General features: G+C 39.5%; 2 protein-coding genes, 1 long non-coding RNA gene and 1 pseudogene across 4 annotated transcripts; all 4 read left to right on the plus strand.

Moving 5' to 3' along the window:
• Nucleotides 1-2,389: 2,389 nt before the first annotated feature.
• Nucleotides 2,390-4,707, plus strand: LOC131345273 (uncharacterized). The gene is made up of 4 exons (XR_009203464.1): nt 2,390-2,605; nt 3,501-3,581; nt 3,657-3,707; nt 3,798-4,707. It is a non-coding gene; the product is annotated as an uncharacterized LOC131345273 (long non-coding RNA).
• A 2,564-nt stretch (nt 4,708-7,271) lies between these two features.
• LOC131345173 (uncharacterized) lies at nt 7,272-8,969 on the plus strand (annotated as a pseudogene).
• Nucleotides 8,970-9,110: 141 nt separating this feature from the next.
• On the plus strand, nt 9,111-15,570 carry btr02 (bloodthirsty-related gene family, member 2). 2 transcript variants are annotated; one of them, XM_058377942.1, is made up of 7 exons: nt 9,111-9,211; nt 10,527-10,823; nt 10,924-11,013; nt 12,036-12,263; nt 14,021-14,162; nt 14,904-14,930; nt 15,019-15,570. In XM_058377942.1, the coding sequence occupies exons 2-7, from the start codon at nt 10,530-10,532 to the stop codon at nt 15,561-15,563; spliced, it is 1,326 nt and encodes a 441-aa protein (XP_058233925.1). In that variant the 5' UTR covers nt 9,111-9,211; nt 10,527-10,529; the 3' UTR covers nt 15,564-15,570. The 2 variants fall into 2 exon arrangements, with proteins under 2 accessions (XP_058233925.1, XP_058233926.1); XM_058377943.1 differs by lacking the exon at nt 9,111-9,211 and having other exon boundaries at nt 10,608-10,776.
• Nucleotides 15,571-18,335: 2,765 nt separating this feature from the next.
• On the plus strand, nt 18,336-19,259 carry cldnk (claudin k). The gene has a single exon (XM_058377944.1). It carries the CDS (start codon nt 18,336-18,338, stop codon nt 18,984-18,986), a length of 651 nt encoding a protein of 216 aa, XP_058233927.1. The 3' UTR covers nt 18,987-19,259.

Consider the following 19,259-nt stretch of genomic DNA (forward strand, 5'->3'; position numbering starts at 1 on the left):
AGAGAGAGAGAGAGAGAGAGTGAGTGAGTGAGTGTGGGTGTGTGTCCACACAGGTGAGAGAGAGAGAGAGAGAGAGAGAGTGAGTGAGTGAGTGAGTGTGGGTGTGTGTCCACACAGGTGAGAGAGAGAGAGAGCGAGTGAGTGAGTGTGGGTGGGGGTCCACACAGGTGAGAGAGAGAGAGAGAGAGAGAGTGAGTGAGTGAGTGAGTGAGTGTGGGTGTGTGTCCACACAGGTGAGAGAGAGAGAGAGAGTGAGTGAGTGAGTGAGTGAGTGTGGGTGTGTGTCCACACAGGTGAGAGAGAGAGAGAGAGAGAGAGAGAGTGAGTGAGTGAGTGAGTGAGTGTGGGTGTGTGTCCACACAGGTGAGAGAGAGAGAGAGAGAGAGAGAGAGTGAGTGAGTGAGTGTGGGTGTGTGTCCACACAGGTGAGAGAGAGAGAGAGAGAGAGAGAGAGAGTGAGTGAGTGAGTGAGTGTGTGTCCACACAGGTGAGAGAGAGAGAGAGAGAGAGAGAGTGAGTGAGTGTGGGTGTGTGTCCACACAGGTGTGAGAGAGAGAGAGAGAGAGAGAGAGTGAGTGAGTGAGTGTGGGTGTGTGTCCACACAGGTGAGAGAGAGAGAGAGAGAGAGAGAGAGAGTGAGTGAGTGTGGGTGTGTGTCCACACAGGTGAGAGAGAGAGAGTGAGTGAGTGAGTGAGTGTGGGTGTGTGTCCACACAGGTGAGAGAGAGAGAGTGAGTGAGTGAGTGAGTGTGTGTGTGTCCACACAGGTGAGAGAGAGAGAGAGTGAGTGAGTGTGTGTGTCCACACAGGTGAGAGAGAGAGAGAGAGAGAGAGAGAGAGAGAGAGAGAGAGTGAGTGAGTGTGTGTGTCCACACAGGTGAGAGAGAGAGAGAGTGAGTGAGTGAGTGTGGGTGTGTGTCCACACAGGTGAGAGAGAGAGAGAGAGAGAGAGTGAGTGAGTGTGTGTGTCCACACAGGTGAGAGAGAGAGAGAGAGTGAGTGTGTGTGTCCACACAGGTGAGAGAGAGAGAGAGAGAGAGAGTGAGTGAGTGAGTGAGTGAGTGAGTGTGTGTGTGTGTCCACGCAGGTGAGAGAGAGAGAGAGAGAGAGAGAGAGAGAGTGAGTGAGTGTGGGTGTGTGTCCACACAGGTGACAGAGAGAGAGAGAGAGAGAGAGAGAGTGAGTGTGGGTGTGTGTCCACACAGGTGAGAGAGAGAGAGAGAGAGAGAGAGAGAGTGAGTGAGTGTGGGTGTGTGTCCACACAGGTGAGAGAGAGAGAGAGAGTGAGTGAGTGTGGGTGTGTGTCCACACAGGTGAGAGAGAGAGAGAGAGAGAGAGAGAGAGAGTGTGTGTGTGTCCACACAGGTGAGAGAGAGAGAGAGAGAGAGAGAGTGAGTGAGTGTGGGTGTGTGTCCACACAGGTGAGAGAGAGAGAGAGAGAGAGAGAGAGAGAGAGAGTGAGTGAGTGTGGGTGTGTGTCCACACAGGTGAGAGAGAGAGAGAGTGAGTGAGTGTGGGTGTGTGTCCACACAGGTGAGAGAGAGAGAGAGAGAGAGAGTGAGTGAGTGTGTGTGTCCACACAGGTGAGAGAGAGAGAGAGTGAGTGAGTGTGTGTGTGTCCACACAGGTGAGAGAGAGAGAGAGAGAGAGAGAGAGAGAGAGAGAGTGAGTGTGTGTGTCCACACAGGTGAGAGAGAGAGAGAGAGAGAGAGAGAGAGAGAGTGAGTGAGTGAGTGTGTGTCCACACAGGTGAGAGAGAGAGAGAGAGAGAGAGAGAGAGAGAGTGAGTGAGTGAGTGTGTGTGTGTCCACACAGGTGAGAGAGAGAGAGAGAGAGAGAGAGAGAGAGAGTGAGTGAGTGTGTGTGTGTCCACACAGGTGAGAGAGAGAGAGAGAGAGAGAGTGAGGGTGTGTGAGAGACAGAGAGTTATGTTTCGGGAGTTTAGCCACATTCTTTTTTATATCCTCTTTTCTCCTCTTTTTTCCAGCTCCACTTGCGTTTCATTGTTTATTTCTAAATTTGTTCCAAATGTATAAAACTCTCACTCTTGCGCGCTCTAAGTCTTCCTCTGCTCTACTCTCATCTGACAGCGTCTTTGAACCGCTCACACCTTGCGCATGTGCAGTACGATAGGAACGTTCCACTATTCATGAATCATGGGGGGCCTCGCATTTGAAAACATGTAATAATAACGTTAACATCTTAATGGTTATAGACAGACCATACAATATATGATAGAAAAGTAATAAGTACTATATGATTATATAGGCTTCTTGGTATTGGTCGGGGCCTCCTAATTGCCCGGGGCCCTAAGCGGCTGCTAACCCCGCTTATTGGTCCGCCCCGTGTTTAATAATAGTTGCGTTCCATGCGTTTTTGTTATGCCACAGTACAGTGCATCACTTCCATGTATTTCCATCCTTTTAGCTTTGTGCTATGTTTATATATCATGTCACTTTATAACCTAGCTTATTTTGCACAAAAAAAAAGCATACAGTCACTGATATTCTTTTTTTCAGTTCCACATTTTGTCACCACTATAGCAGCACGAAGAACGGTTGATTTTGAGTCAAACTGAGAGAGAGAGTGAGAGAGAAAGAGAAAGGTAAGGACAGATTTTCTCTCCTGCTTGTGTGTTTATTCCTTTCATTCAGTAACTTTTGATTATTTTATTGTATTTTTTTGTTTCGACCATTTCATAATATTTATTGTGATCTATACATTTAAATCTCATCTATTACAGCAAGATTTATTTCTTCAGACTTTATTTTATTATATTCCCATCGTTCTGTTTTATTGCCTGCATGCAGAAATGGAACCATGTAATCATCACAAAGTTTAAGGTGCTTTCTCTAACATTATAAGACCTAGAATTAAGAAACTTCAAGATGCAATCCCCTCTCTTAGTTTACAAGCAGGCAAAAGTGGCATGTAGTTTAGTCCTTCTCTCTGCCCTGTCTGGATGTGACGCCACCTAATGCTCACCTTTTTTGTATTTAGTGTAATTAGTCACCTTATTTAAGCCTCACTGTCATTCCGTTCTAAACGTTGTTTAATATTAGTTGTGTTCCATGTTGCAAAAAAGCATACAATCACATATATCCATACATGCTTGCTTTTTGCTGCATTATTTTCAGTTCCACGTTTTGTTGGAAGCAGCATGCAAGTAGTCTTAAGTCGCAGACTTCATGCCCGAGAACAGTTGCTTTTGTGTCAAACCTACCGCCTACCAGTATTAGAAGCCCTGTCCTGCCATCACGAAAAAAACGAGACTACGAGAGAGAGAGAGAGAGAGAGAATGTTAATTGCCATGTAAAATAGCCATAGACACTGGCATGGCAATAAAAACAAATAAATGAATTAAAAAAAAATTAAACATTTCTGCATAAAACATCCAGTACAAAGCAGTAAACAGTAATAATCAGGAGGCATGAGGGGGATAAAGAACTGACCAGATGAAAAGACTCCACTAGTTCTATTAATAATCTCTTTATCTAAAGGTGATCGAGGAAGTCTGATGGACTGAACCACAGTTACACTTTTCTAAATGCATCCAGAACCTTGTGATCTGAGTAACATGGGTAAGCAACATGTTTTGTCTTTGGTATATAATCTTGTATAATAATCATTTAAAGTGAAAGTCAGTGTTTTTCTAGGTCAGAACACTAAACGGCGTAGAAACAGCATGAATGAAGCACCTCTTTTCAGTGAGTTAACTTTCTATGTTGCCAAAATGAAAGTTAATTCATTATAATTCTATATTAAAAATAATACTAATGAAAAGCATTTTTCTCCAGGATTGGAAGCTGTGGCCATCAGGAGTGCAGTCTTTAACAGCTTCTTGTCAATTGTCATCAGAGGTGTCCTATTTTTCTCCTTCGATGAAAGAAAGATAGCAGCAAGCCAAAAGAATTGTGATGGTTGCAGAGTATGGGATTTTTTTTTTCAAATCTGGAATTTCAGAAGGTGAAAATCAGTATATAATTTTGGAAAATCTGAGAAAGACGGAGGTCACTAAAATATTGGAGGAACTGGACAACAAGTATTCTCCATGAGATGTGCAAAAAGAAATGAACCGTTATAAAGAAACCATCTATTTATAGAAAAAGGAAAGGGCAGAGGTGCAGACTGCAGATAGACATTATGAGTGTATATGATTCATTCTGAGACTTCAGTATTTGGAGCAGTATGTTCTGCAGTGGCTAATCCATCAGTAGCTGTGTTTGAGGCATTAGATGCAAATTGAGTTCATTTGAAACTAACAATTTCCTTCTTTTGCACTAATAAATAATATATGGGCAATATAAGTCTGCATTCACATAGCAGGTAAAAGTGGCCCAAAACTGATTTTCTTTTCTTTCTTCTTTATACTTTCTTCTGTTTCCCAACTGTTTAGTTAATTCTATTTTTAGTATAATTTTATTTAAAATCTATTCCAGTATTTTGTATATTATGTATATTTTAAGCTTATTTTATTCTCTTTTACTTTTATTCTTTTTGATTCTTTGAATGAGATTTGTGTTTTTTCTTATGCCACAGAAATGTTTGATAAATGATTATTATATTGAATGTTGTGAACTGCAGTTCGTTCCTGTTATTACTGATGTTATTAAAGCTATAAACAGCTTCTTTTTTCTCTTTGTTGTGAATGAGCTGTGCAAACAAATGTTAATGTGAAATGATTTCCTTTATTCTGTTTTGTTAAATAAAAATACAAAGTTTTTTTTTTATACTTTTTGGTATACTTTTTGTCACTTCATGTCGGCTCCTCAGCTTTATCTACACAGAATGACAGGAAATGGGCCGTCCCTGTAGGCGTACCTGTGTGTGTCCCTGTATGTGTCCCTCCCCTTAACATAAACACACCTGTAGATCAGTGTTGTAACTCACTAGTAGAGAAGCAGAGAAGGAGACGTGATTCAACACACACCCAGATATCCAGGTAAGATTAAACCAGTTCATTATCACTATATATTGTCCTTACACACACACACACACACACAGAGACAATTTAACACAGGAAGGCAGAATGTATGCAACGATTTTGTTCTCTTTATTTATTGTTGATAGTCTCCATGTTTTAGTGAGAGATATAAACTATATGATATTCACTTTATAAATAAATCTTAGTAGGCAGTGTAGTGAACCTGTATGAGGGTGCCTAAATAGACGATCTGGTGTGTTTTGAGAAGCGGCCATTTTCTCCGAGCCTGGTATTAGGCAGCTGACGTGTAATTACTGCCACCTAGTGGTTGTAGGGTGTAACACATGCCTTATTTTATTTATTAGGGTTTCTTCAGAAATATATAAAATCATTTAACCTCATTTGTACTTGATATGCAAACGATCTTGATGAATCAGTGGATATGCATGAGCATGGATCTGGATCTGATCTGACTTCAGTGGTGTTGGTCACTAGACAGGTCAGAAGGCGGATGCAGATCATTCCTTAGGGTTTTTATTTTTTTTTAATGTGCAAATGTATAAATACAGAATATCAGTGACGCAGCAAATGTCATCAGGGAAGGATTAACAAGAAAACAAACAAATATATAATGTTTTCCATGATACATTTCTTAAACATTCAATTCTAATTCCAATTATCTCTATCCTCCCTTTTTTCAACCTGACTGACTTTAAATAGGAAAAATTACAAACAAATTCCTAAAATATCACCTTGCCACACTACTGTTTCCATCCTTTACGAACAATAAGGCAGATCTTCCCTGAATCAGACATTTAAAAAAAATTAGGAGTAACTACCTTAAATTCTCTATAGCAACCAAAACAAAATAACTACAATGCACTTAATAATATCCATCAAATGCATCATTGATTATTACAACAGCTGTTCTTTTTCTACCAATAATATTAAAATCAACTGAGCATTTATTTACTTGAAACTTTAGCTCCTGACATACCTCCTCTTCCCTTCAGTCTCAATCATATTACTTTTAACACGCCATTATTAAAGCAAGCTTGATTTTCTTATATAAATGTACTGGGCGATTTTTTTTATTCATCAATGACAAATCTTCAAAACTACACCTGTAGAATGTAATTTTTTTGTCTTCTTTAAATTACATGCACACAAAAAAATGCTGAGTCTGCTATCTGTATTTCGACATCATGACCGTGTTAAAGAAAACTGTAACCCCTCCCTTCTATCTTCTATCTATTATTAGAACCTTTTCCCTCCTTTTTCCTCATTGCTTGTTTGTATATTTGTTTCTGTGTCTGTATATCTACTGCATATACCAAGAATGTTCACACAGTTTACAGTACGCCTGGTCTAACCTGTTAAATGCCTTATAGACAGTTATGAATGGCTTGGGGTTTTTTAGGACGTCAAATGACGTAGGAGACAATCGACCAATTTGCAGGCGTGCCTCTGGTTCTCATTCTCTAAATGGTAAATGTCAATGATCATAGCTTATTTCCTGATCAGTCGCAACACGCAGGAGAGACAGCCAGGTAAGGCTATAGATTTCTTACTGGTGAGAGATTTGCAGAGCCACACGAGTCAAGAAACATTGACGGGTTCGAAAACAGACGTGAACGCGCATGGACTTTCACAAGGGTAAAGACGAGCAGTGGTAAAACATTTCAACAGGTGAAAGCGATTAAGTACAAGAGCAACAACGACAACAATGCCATCGTAGGTAATCAGTCTTTAATGAGCCTGCAAGCACAGCCACTGAGATAATATAGAGTTTCATGATGAAGTAAAAGTGAGAAATCAGATGCATCCATTTAGGATTCTTCCACTTATTGCATTATTGTAAACATCTGGATGATTAATCAGATGAATACATTTACGATTCTTCCACTCCTCTAGAAATTATTATTTAATTAGGTTAAATTAATTATTATTTTATTATTGTACACATCTGGATGGTGTTTCATTTGTACAAGTGGCACATTATTGCTGTTGTAATGTTTTGTTTCAAACCTAAAATGAATTTAAATGAGAGTTTATGTCTCAGCTTTATTTATTTATTTATTTATTTATTTATTTAAGAAGGTTATATGAAAAGTACCATATTTGAAAAGTGACAAAAGTACCAGACTTACTACAAAAAAAACTGTTTCTACTAATAATATAACATTGAGGTTGCAGATGATCTTCAATACCTAGTCAAAATCTGTTTTTCTTATAGATAAACTGGATTATTAAATTAAATTGCATTATTTAATGACTTTTTAATATATATATATATATATATATATATATATATATATATATATATATATATCTAATATATATATTAGAGCATATGCAAAGAACATTTCTATATAAAACATTGTAAAAAAACAAAAAAAAAAAACAATTAATGGTAATAAACAGGTAGTTTGAGGGGCAATGAACTGAGCAGATGGAAACTGCACTGCATCCAATCCATTTCCAACATAAGAATTTAGAACAATGTTGTTGTTGTTCTTTCGGCTGCTGTCTGTTCGGTGTCACCACAGTGGATCAATTTGGCACAGGTTTTACACCGGATGACCTTCCTTACACAACCCTCCCATTTAATCCAGGTTTGGGAGCGGCACTGTGAGTTAACTCTTCAGTGGCTGGGTTAGCGCCCTGCCCAGGAATTGAACCCTGGCCGCAGCTATGAGCGCAAGGGATCCTGCCACTCAGCCACCAAGAAGACTCAAGAATTTAGAACAATAGATTGTAAAATGAATAGATTATAAAATGTACTATTAATAAACTCTTTTATTTAAAGGTGACTGAACCATTACATTAAATGTTAATTACAGTACCATTACAGTAAATGTTACATTTACCTAAGTGCATCCAGAATCTTCTGATCTAAATGAAATAGATGGAAAAGATGGAGTCAGATATGGGTAAGGGACAATTAATTTTTCTTGTCTTTGGTGTTCAATGTTGTATAATAATAATTTTAAGTAAAAGCCCATGTTTTTCTATAGGTCAGAATACCACACAGCGTAAAAACAGCATCACGCAACCTCCTTTCTGTGAGTTAACTTTCTATGTTTTCCAAAATTAAAGTAAATTCACTATAATTATTAATTAATAATAAAATAAAAAGCTTTTTCAATTAACATTGTGTATTAAAACCTGTTCTCCAGTGAGTACTGAAAGTAAAGCCTTGAGGATTGGAAGCTGTGGTCATCAGCAGGTCTCTCTCATAGAGTCGATCCTGCAGAGTGCGGTCTTTACCGGCGCTGATCCTCACACTATACTGACTACTGAAACTTCTGGAAGTGTCTTCGAGAGAAATGTGGCTCTGGTCAATGCCCTGATCTTGGCAACTGCAATCTTAGAACAAGTCGATGTGTGTTTCTCCTGTCTAGAGCCACATGGCACCCTGTTTATGCTAAACATGTTAGAACATGTGCCACAAAACACATGCAGTCTGTTCAACCGACTTGTGCAGTACGTCGGAGAAGGTATTTTCAACAGCACAGTGTTTTATACCAGGTGAAGGAGCACTGGAGGCAATTGTTAGAGGACAAAGTATTGAAGAATAATGACTCTAGGGAGATTCTTGTCAAATATTATCAAAGGTAGTCTATTGTCAATGGAAGAGTAACATGACAAAAGAATTGTTTGACAATATGGACAAGATGGTTGCAGAGTATGGGATTGTATCAAGCTGGAATTTCAGAAGATGAAAATCAGTATATAATTGTGAAAGTCGGAGGTCAGTGCAATGTACCTACATATATATATATATATTATATATTACATTTAGTTCCTGTTATGACTTAATGTTATTAATGCTCCTGAAGCTAATATATAATATATTAAGTTATATTTCAAACATTTTTTAACCTGTGACACCAGCTGCGGTGAATGAGCTGTTACTGTACAAATGAGCTGTTACTATGGAAACGAGGACATATCAAAATAAAGCACATTAAATTGTGCACACAAATGTATACTTGAAATTTTAATTTATTCTCTTTATTCTGTTTTGTTCAGTAAAAAATATATATACAATATTCTTTGGTGTAGAGGCTCTTTTTGGTCACTTCATGTTCATGGCTCTTTATCTAAACACAATGACAGGAAATGGGCCGTCCCTGTAGGCGTACCTGTGCGTGTCACTGTATGTGTCCCTCCCCTTGTCATAAACACACCTGTAGATCACAGTGTTGTAACTCACTTTTAGTAGTAACTGTTGTGAGAAGAGCAAAGAAGGAGACGTGATTCAACACACACCCAAACATCCAGGTAAGATAAACCAGGCCATTATCACTACATATTTTCCTTACACACACACACACACACACACACACATATAATTCAATACAGGAAGGCAGAATGTATGTAACATGTTTGTGCTCTTTATTTATTGTCGAAAGTCCCCATGTTTTAGTGAGAGATATGACCTTAACTATCTAACTCCTAAGATTTAATAATAATCCTTTAATGATTTGAATGATTTCGAACCTATAAATGAAACCATGGATTTGGCTTTGAGAGTGGCTTTAGAGTCTGAATTTCTACTTCAACGCTGATTGGTTTCTATGACAATGAGAGTTTCTGGTTCAACCTGTTCTTTTGCATGCCTCCTGTCTGGTCGCATAGATAATAAAAGCAAATATCTACAGCACAAAGCATTTACTATGTAAGGGGGTATGAGCAATGATTCATCGGTTTTTGAGCAGGTGAAAAAATCTGTAGTGTGACAATAAATCTGCATATTTCTCGCAGTGATCTCATTTTGTAGCCTTTGCGTTTTTCGGGTTTCGGTACAAGGAAGTTCTGTAGGTTTTCAAACGTAAACATTATCTTGAAACTTCTATAGCCCTGGATAGTGTTTGGCACACACCCAGTTTGTTGACCTAGCTGTAGGAGTGATAACAGAGACAGACATTACAATACTAATACAAAGGATAGCCTTTAGTTATCATATTTTCTTAAATAAATATTATTTTGAAGTCCCATTCCCACTTCTTTATCTTGCTAATGTAGTTATTGTGTACAGTGTGGTGTAGTTCCTCGTATTGTGGTGTGTGTTAACTGTATTGTTCGCCACAACGCCTGAAAAAGTTTCCAGTGTCGGTGCTGTTTAGGACAAAATAAAGTGTTGGGGACAGACGAGCTGAAATTTACACTTTGTGGTTTCTGTGTTTTTGGTTTCAAGATAAAAAAGAAAGAGTTTGATGACTAAACAAGTTTTTACAGCTTGCGCCAAAGACATTCCACAACATTCCAAAGACATTCCACAACATTCCAAAGACATTCCACATCATTTTAATATTACTTTACAAAGTGATGGTTAATAAAAGAAAAATCGCTGTGTTGTAAGAGGAATAAAACACTTTTTAACATCATGGTGGATAACTGATTTTCCTCTAACACACTTCCTGACATCATTTGGATAAAACTGTAGTTGCGTACATTGCTCTTTTCATACATGTCTTCATATCCTGCATCTGCATGCAATCTAAAAACTTGATTAGACCCACTGCACAGGTCTATAGTAATGGTACGGTGCTTAAACCTGACATGATTTGGTCTAAGAATATAAGTATTTTCCCAGGGAATGGCTTCGACCTTTAGTCTTCTATCGGAGAAGCACTTCCTGTGCTCGCTGTGTGAGGAAATCTTCAGCAGGCCGGTCACAACACCATGTGGTCACAGCTTCTGTAAAGACTGTCTGCGCAAATACTGGAGCCGCACCAGTTCGGGCAAATGTCCTTTCTGCAGAAAGATCTTCAACTCCAAACCTCACCTCAGCGTGAATCGTATCCTGGCAGATGTTACAGAGCATTACAGGAAATCACAGAAAGGTGGAAAAGCGAAATCTTTCAGTGTGGGCGGACTTTTAAATGAAACTGTAGGTAGCATTTTGGGGAAAAGTCCTAAAGTGGTGGTTGATAACTTGATTGTTGACTATATGAACTAAACGGTGGTTTTACGGCCTGATGTTTGTGCAGATAGAGAAAACTGACACAGAGCTGGAGCACATGATCGAAGAGAGGATTCAGAAAATGGATAAACTCAAGCAGTCTCTTAAACTGCTGAAGGTGAGTCTGTAAGATGAGATTAGATGTGTCTTTATTAATCTCCTGTAGGGGAAATTGTAGTTTATACTGCAGTAAGTAAGAGGAGTAAGAAAATGATCGAGACTAAAATAAATCAGTTTGTATATGTACATGTGCATTATCCTTGGTATTTATATAATACGTATACAGTATCTGGGGAATGTGTGTGTGTGTTAGAATCAGTCAGTGGAGTAGGAGGTACTGGGTACCACTGCATTGTGAAATCTGAGGAGCGAAGACACAAAAGAATCCCTAAGACATTTTAAAGCACATTGGCTGAATAAATCTGTGGCTGAACATGTTCCTAGGGTTACGCTTAGGGTCGGAATAGAGAGGATGCTAGCCTTCCTCACCAGCTTGCCCAGTTTGTTGGAACAACCAGTCCCAATACCATCTCCCCACCACAAGCATTACCTTTTTTTCCAGCAACCTCAAAACATCTCATTATCACCAGTGAGCCTACATATTATTAGCAAATATCTCCAGGATAGATCATATGTAAACAGAAAGAAAATACAGATTTCCGACTATTAGGTGTGTGAATCGGACTTGGGATCACACCAGAAGCTGGTTTACTGTCATGCAGGTGCATGTGAATAGAAGCTTGAAGGTAAAAAAAAAGTCCAGATTTACTGATATGGATTCATTCCGTCAGTCTACTGCCTCGTTTCAAGCTTCTGCTTATGATTCATTATTGCTTTTTTCATCGTTGTTAGGATTAAAACTCGCATTTGATCTGTAAACTTTCTCCACATACAAAAGCTATTTTGTCAGCCATAATTATGCCATTTGGCATAATTTAGGGTTTGGCCAGACAGCTTTCAGACAGCTTGAAAAAATGAATCACTAATGTAGCACACAGAGGTTGACTCTAAATAGACTACACTCATGTAGTGTGAGTAACTGAAAAGATATTATAGAGAGATTGGTGGAATGTGTGGCGAAGCTGACATTATAAGCCACGAAAGACATTACAATGTCTCTGAATGTGTTCCCCTGATCAGAGCTCGTGTCTGCGGGAGGTACAGGAGAGTCACAGGGTGTTCTCTGCCCTCCTCAGCTCGGTGGAGGCGGCCCACAAAGCAGTGGTGGCCGAGGTGGAGGAGAAACAGCAAGAGGCTGAGAAACGAGTGGAGCAACTCCAGAAGGAGCTGGAGAAAGAGATCGCTGAGCTGAAAAGTGGACAGACAACACCAGAGGATCTTCTGGATAGCAAGGAGTTTCTTAGAAAGGTGAGTTCTGTTTATGTACATCATGGATGGTCATAAGATGAAATTTAGCCACAAACAGCAATCATAGGGTCCTAACGGTGTTAGAGGTGTTCTGATTGGCTGATGATGGTCATATTGTTTAATATATTTTAATACAAAAATGTTGTATAAGAATATTTAGTTGAATATGAATGAATGCATGAAGGAATGAAGGAAAGAATGAATGAATGAATGAATGAATGAATGAATGAATGAATGAATATGCTTTTATTTATCCCAGTTCACTTTACAGTTCAGTTTACTTCCACAATTCACATCTTGTCTCTTATTAATGACAGGCATCCATTTTGGTTTTATTTAGTGAAAACTGTATTGTTTGTAAAAGCTTTTATGATTTTGTCATTTTATATATTTGTATGTACAATTATGTGATGATTTTTTTATGTCTGTGCAAATCCCAATTGTGTTCGTCACACTAAAACATTTTACACACTTCTATCTAGCAGCAGATGGTGCTGTAGCTCTGATTCAGTGATACTCTTCCCCACAGCCAACACAAAGTCATTTATTCCCATGTTAACACCAACATATTCAACGTCATCTACAACATCTAAATGCTACGGCAGTGTATCTCTGCTTCTAATATGATTTGATCTCAACAAGTCATATTCTCCAGGACAGAAAACCTTGAGATTATGGAAAATTCTGGAAATTTGTCACATATACATTACTGCACAGTGAAATTCTTTCTTCGCATATCCCATCCTTGGGGGTTGGGATCAGAGCGCAGGGTCAGCCAGGATGCAGCGTCCCTGGAGCAGGGTGGGTTGGGGGCCATGCTCAACGGTGACAGCTTGGCGGTGCTGGGGCTTGAACCCTGACCTTCTGGGCAATGACCCAGAGCCTTAACCACTCGAGCCTCCACTGTGAAAGAAGGCCAAAGTGTTTATTAGGAAATATTACACAGACCCATGTTACAGAAAGTAACCCAGATTTAGAAGACACCACAATCAGTTTCTTGACCAGATTCACCTTCTAGTACTGACTGGAGAACCGGATTTAAAGCCTAATAAATCCTGAAAAGTGTTGGTGAAACTAAAATGTTAAAATGTTTACAGATCTATATAATTAAATCATTTCAAGGCACCTAAGACACTTTACAAAAACTGAAATTCGGGATATTAACCCACAGTGAATCTGGATATATACAGGTGTTTGTTTTTCATTCAGAATAGATGGTTGTTTAGGGTATTTTTTGTTGATGTTGGTGAGCATTTTATATTTTCCTATGGAAAGCAGCCCCAGGAACCATCCTGAGTTGCTTACATGAATCCAAAGTCGAAAAATATCCAGTGTTTGAAAATGTCTCTGCAAAGTGACGAATGAGATGTCAAGCATTGTTTCAAGCTCATTTTTTGTATTTTATGCCTCTAAACTACATTAAACACAACCAGCATATTAATGAATCAGCTACCAACCAGCAACCAGCACCTAGCACTTTTCCAGAAAGAAATGACAGAAGCTGTCAAAACACCCATATTTTTCTGCCTCACAAAACTCCACCTCCAGCAGAACAGAGAGTTTGTTTTAACTGCAAATAAAGGTTTTGTTGCAGGTAGCTGAGGGCTCTAGAAATCTAGAACAAAAAAGAGCCTGCTTCTTTAAAATAGCCAGCCATTTGATTATATGCAATTTCTAGCTATTTTGTGCAAAGTTCCAGAGAATGGGAAATTCATTACTACATAATAGGGCATAAATTATTGTTCTCTTATTTGTAGAGTTTCATTCATTTACCCAGAGAGATGAAGGACTGGTCAAAGGTCACTTTAGAGACCGAGCCGTGTGTGGGATTCACCAGGAAAGCCGTGAGCGATTTTGTCAACACCGTCAGGACCGAGGCTAACAAACTCTCTAAAGCAGGTGTGTGTGTGTGTGTGTGTGCACAGTGTGGTTTTACACACCGTGAACCCTTAGTATGAATATGAAGTGTGTCAGTCTGCTTTCACACTTTTCCTTTTATCAAAAAAAGTGAATTGTATTATAAAATTAATTATACATATTATGTACAAATAATCTAATAATCTAGGACTGGGGCATTAATTAAAGATAACAATAAAGAACTTTCAGGGGAGTGAAATTAATAATGGCAGACATAAAAATGGGTAAAAGTTGTGTTAATTACATAAAATATAAGGAGCACATGAAAAAAAGACTACTGTAGGTGTTATACACAGGATTTTTAAATAGCAAAAAAACTATTTTAATTTTTTAAAAATTCTATAAAAAAAGTTTCATTTATTGTGAAAATTCTTAAGCAGGATGCTGTTAATCAATCAATCAATCAATCAATCAATCAATCAATAAATAAAACAAAATTTAGAATAAGCAAAAATAAATTAATAATTAATTTTATTAAATAAATATAAAAAGTATATTTTTAAATGCATATTTTAAACCTTGCATTTTTTTCATGTTATATTTCCGATAAATATATTAATCACCCGACACAAAGTGTTTTAATATGAATATGTCTGTCACCCATTTACAGTCCTGTATTTAGACCTGAATTTATATCCTGTGTGATTAAAAAGGAAAAATAAAAACAGGAATATTGGACTATGGGTTGAAAATGACCTGAATGTACTGTGTTTGATTTCACAGAGCTGAACAAGCTGCAGATATACACAGGTATGTTTGTGTCTGATAATCATCACCAATAATTAAAGTGTTTGTGTGGTGGACGTGCTGGAGAGCTGATGGTGTCTCTTTCTTACAGTGGAGCTCACACTGAACTCTCGCACAGCTCACGCCAGCCTCTCCCTCTCAGATGACAGGAAGCAGGTCAGACACACCAGCAAGCAGCAGGAGGTTTCAGAAAATCCCAAAAGATTCGACCGAGTCACAAATGTGATGTCTAAGGAAGCTTTTATCTCAGGTAGACACTACTGGGAAGTGGAAGTAGGAGACAAGACGGACTGGGACCTCGGCGTGGCTAGGAACTCTGTTAACAGAAAAGGGAAATTTACCGTAAGTCCATCAAATGGTTTCTGGACCCTCAGCCTGAGGAGTGGAAATCAGTACATGGCCAACACACTGCCACCGACCAGTCTGTCCCTTACCTCCAAACCAAGAAAAGTAGCCATTTATCTGGACTACGAGATGGGACGTGTGTCCTTCTTCTGTCCTGATTCAGGGATTCATATCTACACGTTTACAGACAAGTTTAATGAAAGACTCCATTCAATTTTTAACCCCGGACGACTGCATGGAGGCAAAAACGCTGCCCCGCTCATCATCACCAACAGCTGCTGCACCATCTGACCTTGTTTATCGTGTTCACAAGATTACCGTTGATGAGATCGAAAAAACCTCTGGCTGAAATAAAAGACAAAACTAATTTATTTGATTAGAATTATAAGACAAATACATAGAATTATTTAAATATATTGCTACTGTAAATACACTTTGATTGATGTTACTGTTCTTTTTCTAGATAAGTCCACAGATACGATGTTTAAACAGAACCACACGCTCTTGCTCACTCACTATGCACAGATCTCGATTCTGATTGGTCGGAAGGATTTGATTCATTTTCTATAATAGTACAAGCTGTATTTCAATTTAGATGAACATCAATTTAGATCAACATTTAGATGAATGTACTCTTTCTAATATGTTATTGTATCTATAGCAACAACAAAAGAAGCGAATGTGGATAAAAGAAGGGGTATAATTGTAACTGACCATATGGAAGGAGTCTCCAGTGCCAGTGCTTTGAAACATTCAGAGTTGAAGCTGTTTCTGATCTTCAAGACAGAAAAATTCACACTTTGCACTTTGATTTTTAGTCGAATGCTAATTTTTTTGAAAAAGTGAGGAATAAAATAGATTGGAGATGGAATGACTGCTTACAGCTGCTATAACACGAGCGAAACCATGAAGTATAAATGGATAAAAAGTATAAATGTCGCTCTGTAATAAATATGTAATGATTGTTGATGTGAGAAGAACGAAACACTTTGGGATGAAAATCTGTGTTTGTTGACACAGATTTTCAGATTTTTTGTTTGTTGAAAATCTGTGTTTGTTGACCCCCCCCCCCCCCCCAGGTGTTCAAGTAGCCCCTTAAGTAGCCTTATTAATGCGGATTATTATTATGCCAAAGAAGCTGATCTTTCGGTATAAGCATTATAGGAGCTTTAACAGCCTTGACTTTAAGTTTATACAGAGAAAAGAAGAGAAATCGAAAGCAAAAAGAAGAAAAGGAGCAATAAAAGGAGTCCGAGAAGGCGAGAGATGAAAAAGAGGATGGAGGAGAATGAGGGGTGGGGTTGAGGGGGGGGTCCAGGAGCGCGAGGGCGACAGAACAGCAGCTCATTGTGTTGGTCCACCAGGCACTGAGGGACACACACTGGGACACATGAACACACACACACACACACACACAGTGCAGCAAACGCGCACACACAAGCGCGTGCTTCTGCCCACTGTCCCACAGACCCGCACTGGCATCACAGAGGGCAGCCCCTCTCTCTCACTCTCCTGCTTTCTCTCTCTCTCTTTCTCTCTCTGCTTCGTTCTGTTCAGTCTTCAGTGCAGCTCGAACCACACCGTACCTCTCCGGATCGCATCGTACCTCCATCACCTCCATCCCGAGCACCAGAATCACCTCAACCTGTTGAGAGGAGGAGCAAGATTCAGGTAACACACCTCACTTTTCTTCTAACGCAAAACCCAAGCGGAAGCTCAGATCATCAATTATTCATTTTGATTAAGTCTGGATTAACCTGAGGAGAAGTGCTACACTGTAGGCTTAGTGTTCATACTGTATTTTATTTTCTCCTGTAATATGAGATCAAAAGTATTGTACATGACTTGAGGAGTGGCTCTTGTGGGAAAAAACCATCTTGAACATTGAGGACACATTGAGGCACAAACAGACGCTACTCTCCTTGTCCCACTCTGAACAAAACCATGAAAGCTCCTTGTGTTCCTCAGACTCCTCATGTATGTCTGAGATAATCCACTCGCCCTACCAGGCGTAGCTCGACACCCACCATCATCGTGAAAAGGATTCATTCTCTAAAACGCCTGCTGGAATCCGGCAGCGGCTCACTGTTTACACCAGACCTCTAAATATTTATGATGGGTCACTTCGATGATGCGTGCGACATCTTTCCATCTTTCCTTCTCTGTGAAATATATTAATGTAGATTCACTGTGTGGCTTTGTACCACACACTGGCGTCGGATGCTTTCCATTCAATAATATTCATATTATTTGGGAATATTGTGAAGTGAATCTTGTAATCTGATTAGCAGAAAAGCAGTTTATGGAAATGTCATTATGTCTTTATGGTCACTTTAAGGATTATTTACACCCATTAACAAACAAACAAACAAACAAACACATTTAGTGGATTTTAAAATATTCATATCTTATAGTTACAGTATACTATTTTGTTAGCCTGATTATCTGTAAGAAGATTTGATTCCAAACACCAAGTTTGTTCTTCATACCGGAAATTCATTTTCTTTGCACATGTTCTGTTTTAGTAGCTTAAATATTATATAAATTTTGTGCTATAAACCTGAACAGATTTTTTTTTTTACATTTGCTTACGTGTATTTCAATTTGATTAAAATGTTTAATATAAACGCTGTCATAAAGCAGCTTTACAGAAATCAGGATGTAGATTTAGATCCCTGATGAGCAAACCAGAGGTGACACGAAGCACAGAAGAAAACCTCGAGACCTCCGTCAAAAGGGAGAAGGTCGACCTCTGAGTGATACAAGATAGCAGGATTATTAATCATTATAAACAGTATTCAAGAGTGAAGATAAATGGTGCTATGTGTGTTGAAAAGATGTTCAGTATGAGAGAGATGGATAAAACAAACCAAGTGATGAAAGTGATTTTTTTTTTGTAGGTCCCATTTGGTCTGCATTCAGGACCGAAGTCTCTTGCTAATGTTGAGAAGCTTCTTCAGTCTCAGTTGAAGCTTTCCCGAAGCAGGTTTTTTGTTTTTTTCCGTGGACCCAAATAAAAAGTAAAATTCGCTAAATCACACCCGGCTCAGACAGAAAGTCAGCATGGCGACGACGGGCATGCAGCTCCTGGGATTGATCATGTCCCTCATCGGCTGGGTGTGCGGCTTCCTGGTGTGCGTGCTACCCATGTGGCGAGTCACGGCCTTCATCGGCAACAACATTGTGACGGCGCAGATCACGTGGGAAGGCCTGTGGATGAACTGCATCGTGCAGAGTACTGGAGAGATCCAGTGCAAGGTGTACGACAGTATGCTGGCGCTACCCAGCGACATGCAGGCGGCACGTGGCCTCACCGTGCTCTCCATTATCATCTGCCTCCTGGCGCTGGCTCTTGGCGTACTGGGCATCAAGTGCACCAAGTGTGTGGGTCAGCCAAGCTTGGAGGCCCGGCTGGCTCGCATCTCCGGTATACTGTTTGCCGTAGCAGGGTTCCTCTACCTCGTACCCGTGTGCTGGACGGCCCACTCCATCATCAAGGATTTCTACAACCCTTATGTAGCGGCGCCGCACAAGCGTGAACTCGGCCCTGCGCTTTACCTGGGTTGGGGAGGCTCGGGTTTGCTGCTCATTGGCGGATCTCTGCTATACGCTGGCTCCAGCCCACCTGGCATCCCTTCATCACCTACCTTCAGCAGCGGAGAGAGCAGCCCACGCCGGGCTGGGGGAAGCACACAGGTCAAAGGTTACGTTTAACGAGGGACACCGACTGCAGTCGAGCCCAAACCAATCCCCTCTGCCAGTTTTCCCCATCGTCATGCATTCCAGTTAATGTTAATGTATTTTTTTTAGTCAGTCTCAGTGTTAATGCCTGACTCTAGGCTGTGAAAGGTGTGAAGAAGTGTAATTATTTAGTATTTCATTCCCTTGTGTCATCGTATAACCCGCTCTCTCTCCCTCTCTCTGTCTCTCTCTCTATCTCTGTGTATTTATTCATGTATGGAAAAAATAAAGACATCTTCCAAAGCC

The sequence above is a fragment of the Hemibagrus wyckioides genome, linkage group LG24 (assembly GCF_019097595.1).
Source record: "Hemibagrus wyckioides isolate EC202008001 linkage group LG24, SWU_Hwy_1.0, whole genome shotgun sequence".
Lineage (NCBI taxonomy): Eukaryota > Metazoa > Chordata > Actinopteri > Siluriformes > Bagridae > Hemibagrus > Hemibagrus wyckioides.

Bases quoted from the DNA above. Each gene is read 5' to 3' on its own strand.
- btr02 (XM_058377942.1), top strand. From the start codon at position 10,530: ATGGCTTCGACCTTTAGTCTTCTATCGGAGAAGCACTTCCTGTGCTCG. The intron at 14,163-14,903 runs GTGTGTGTGTGT...TTGATTTCACAG, and splicing joins TAACAAACTCTCTAAAGCAG to AGCTGAACAAGCTGCAGATA. The intron at 14,931-15,018 runs GTATGTTTGTGT...TCTTTCTTACAG, and splicing joins CAAGCTGCAGATATACACAG to TGGAGCTCACACTGAACTCT.
- cldnk (XM_058377944.1), top strand. From the start codon at position 18,336: ATGGCGACGACGGGCATGCAGCTCCTGGGATTGATCATGTCCCTCATC.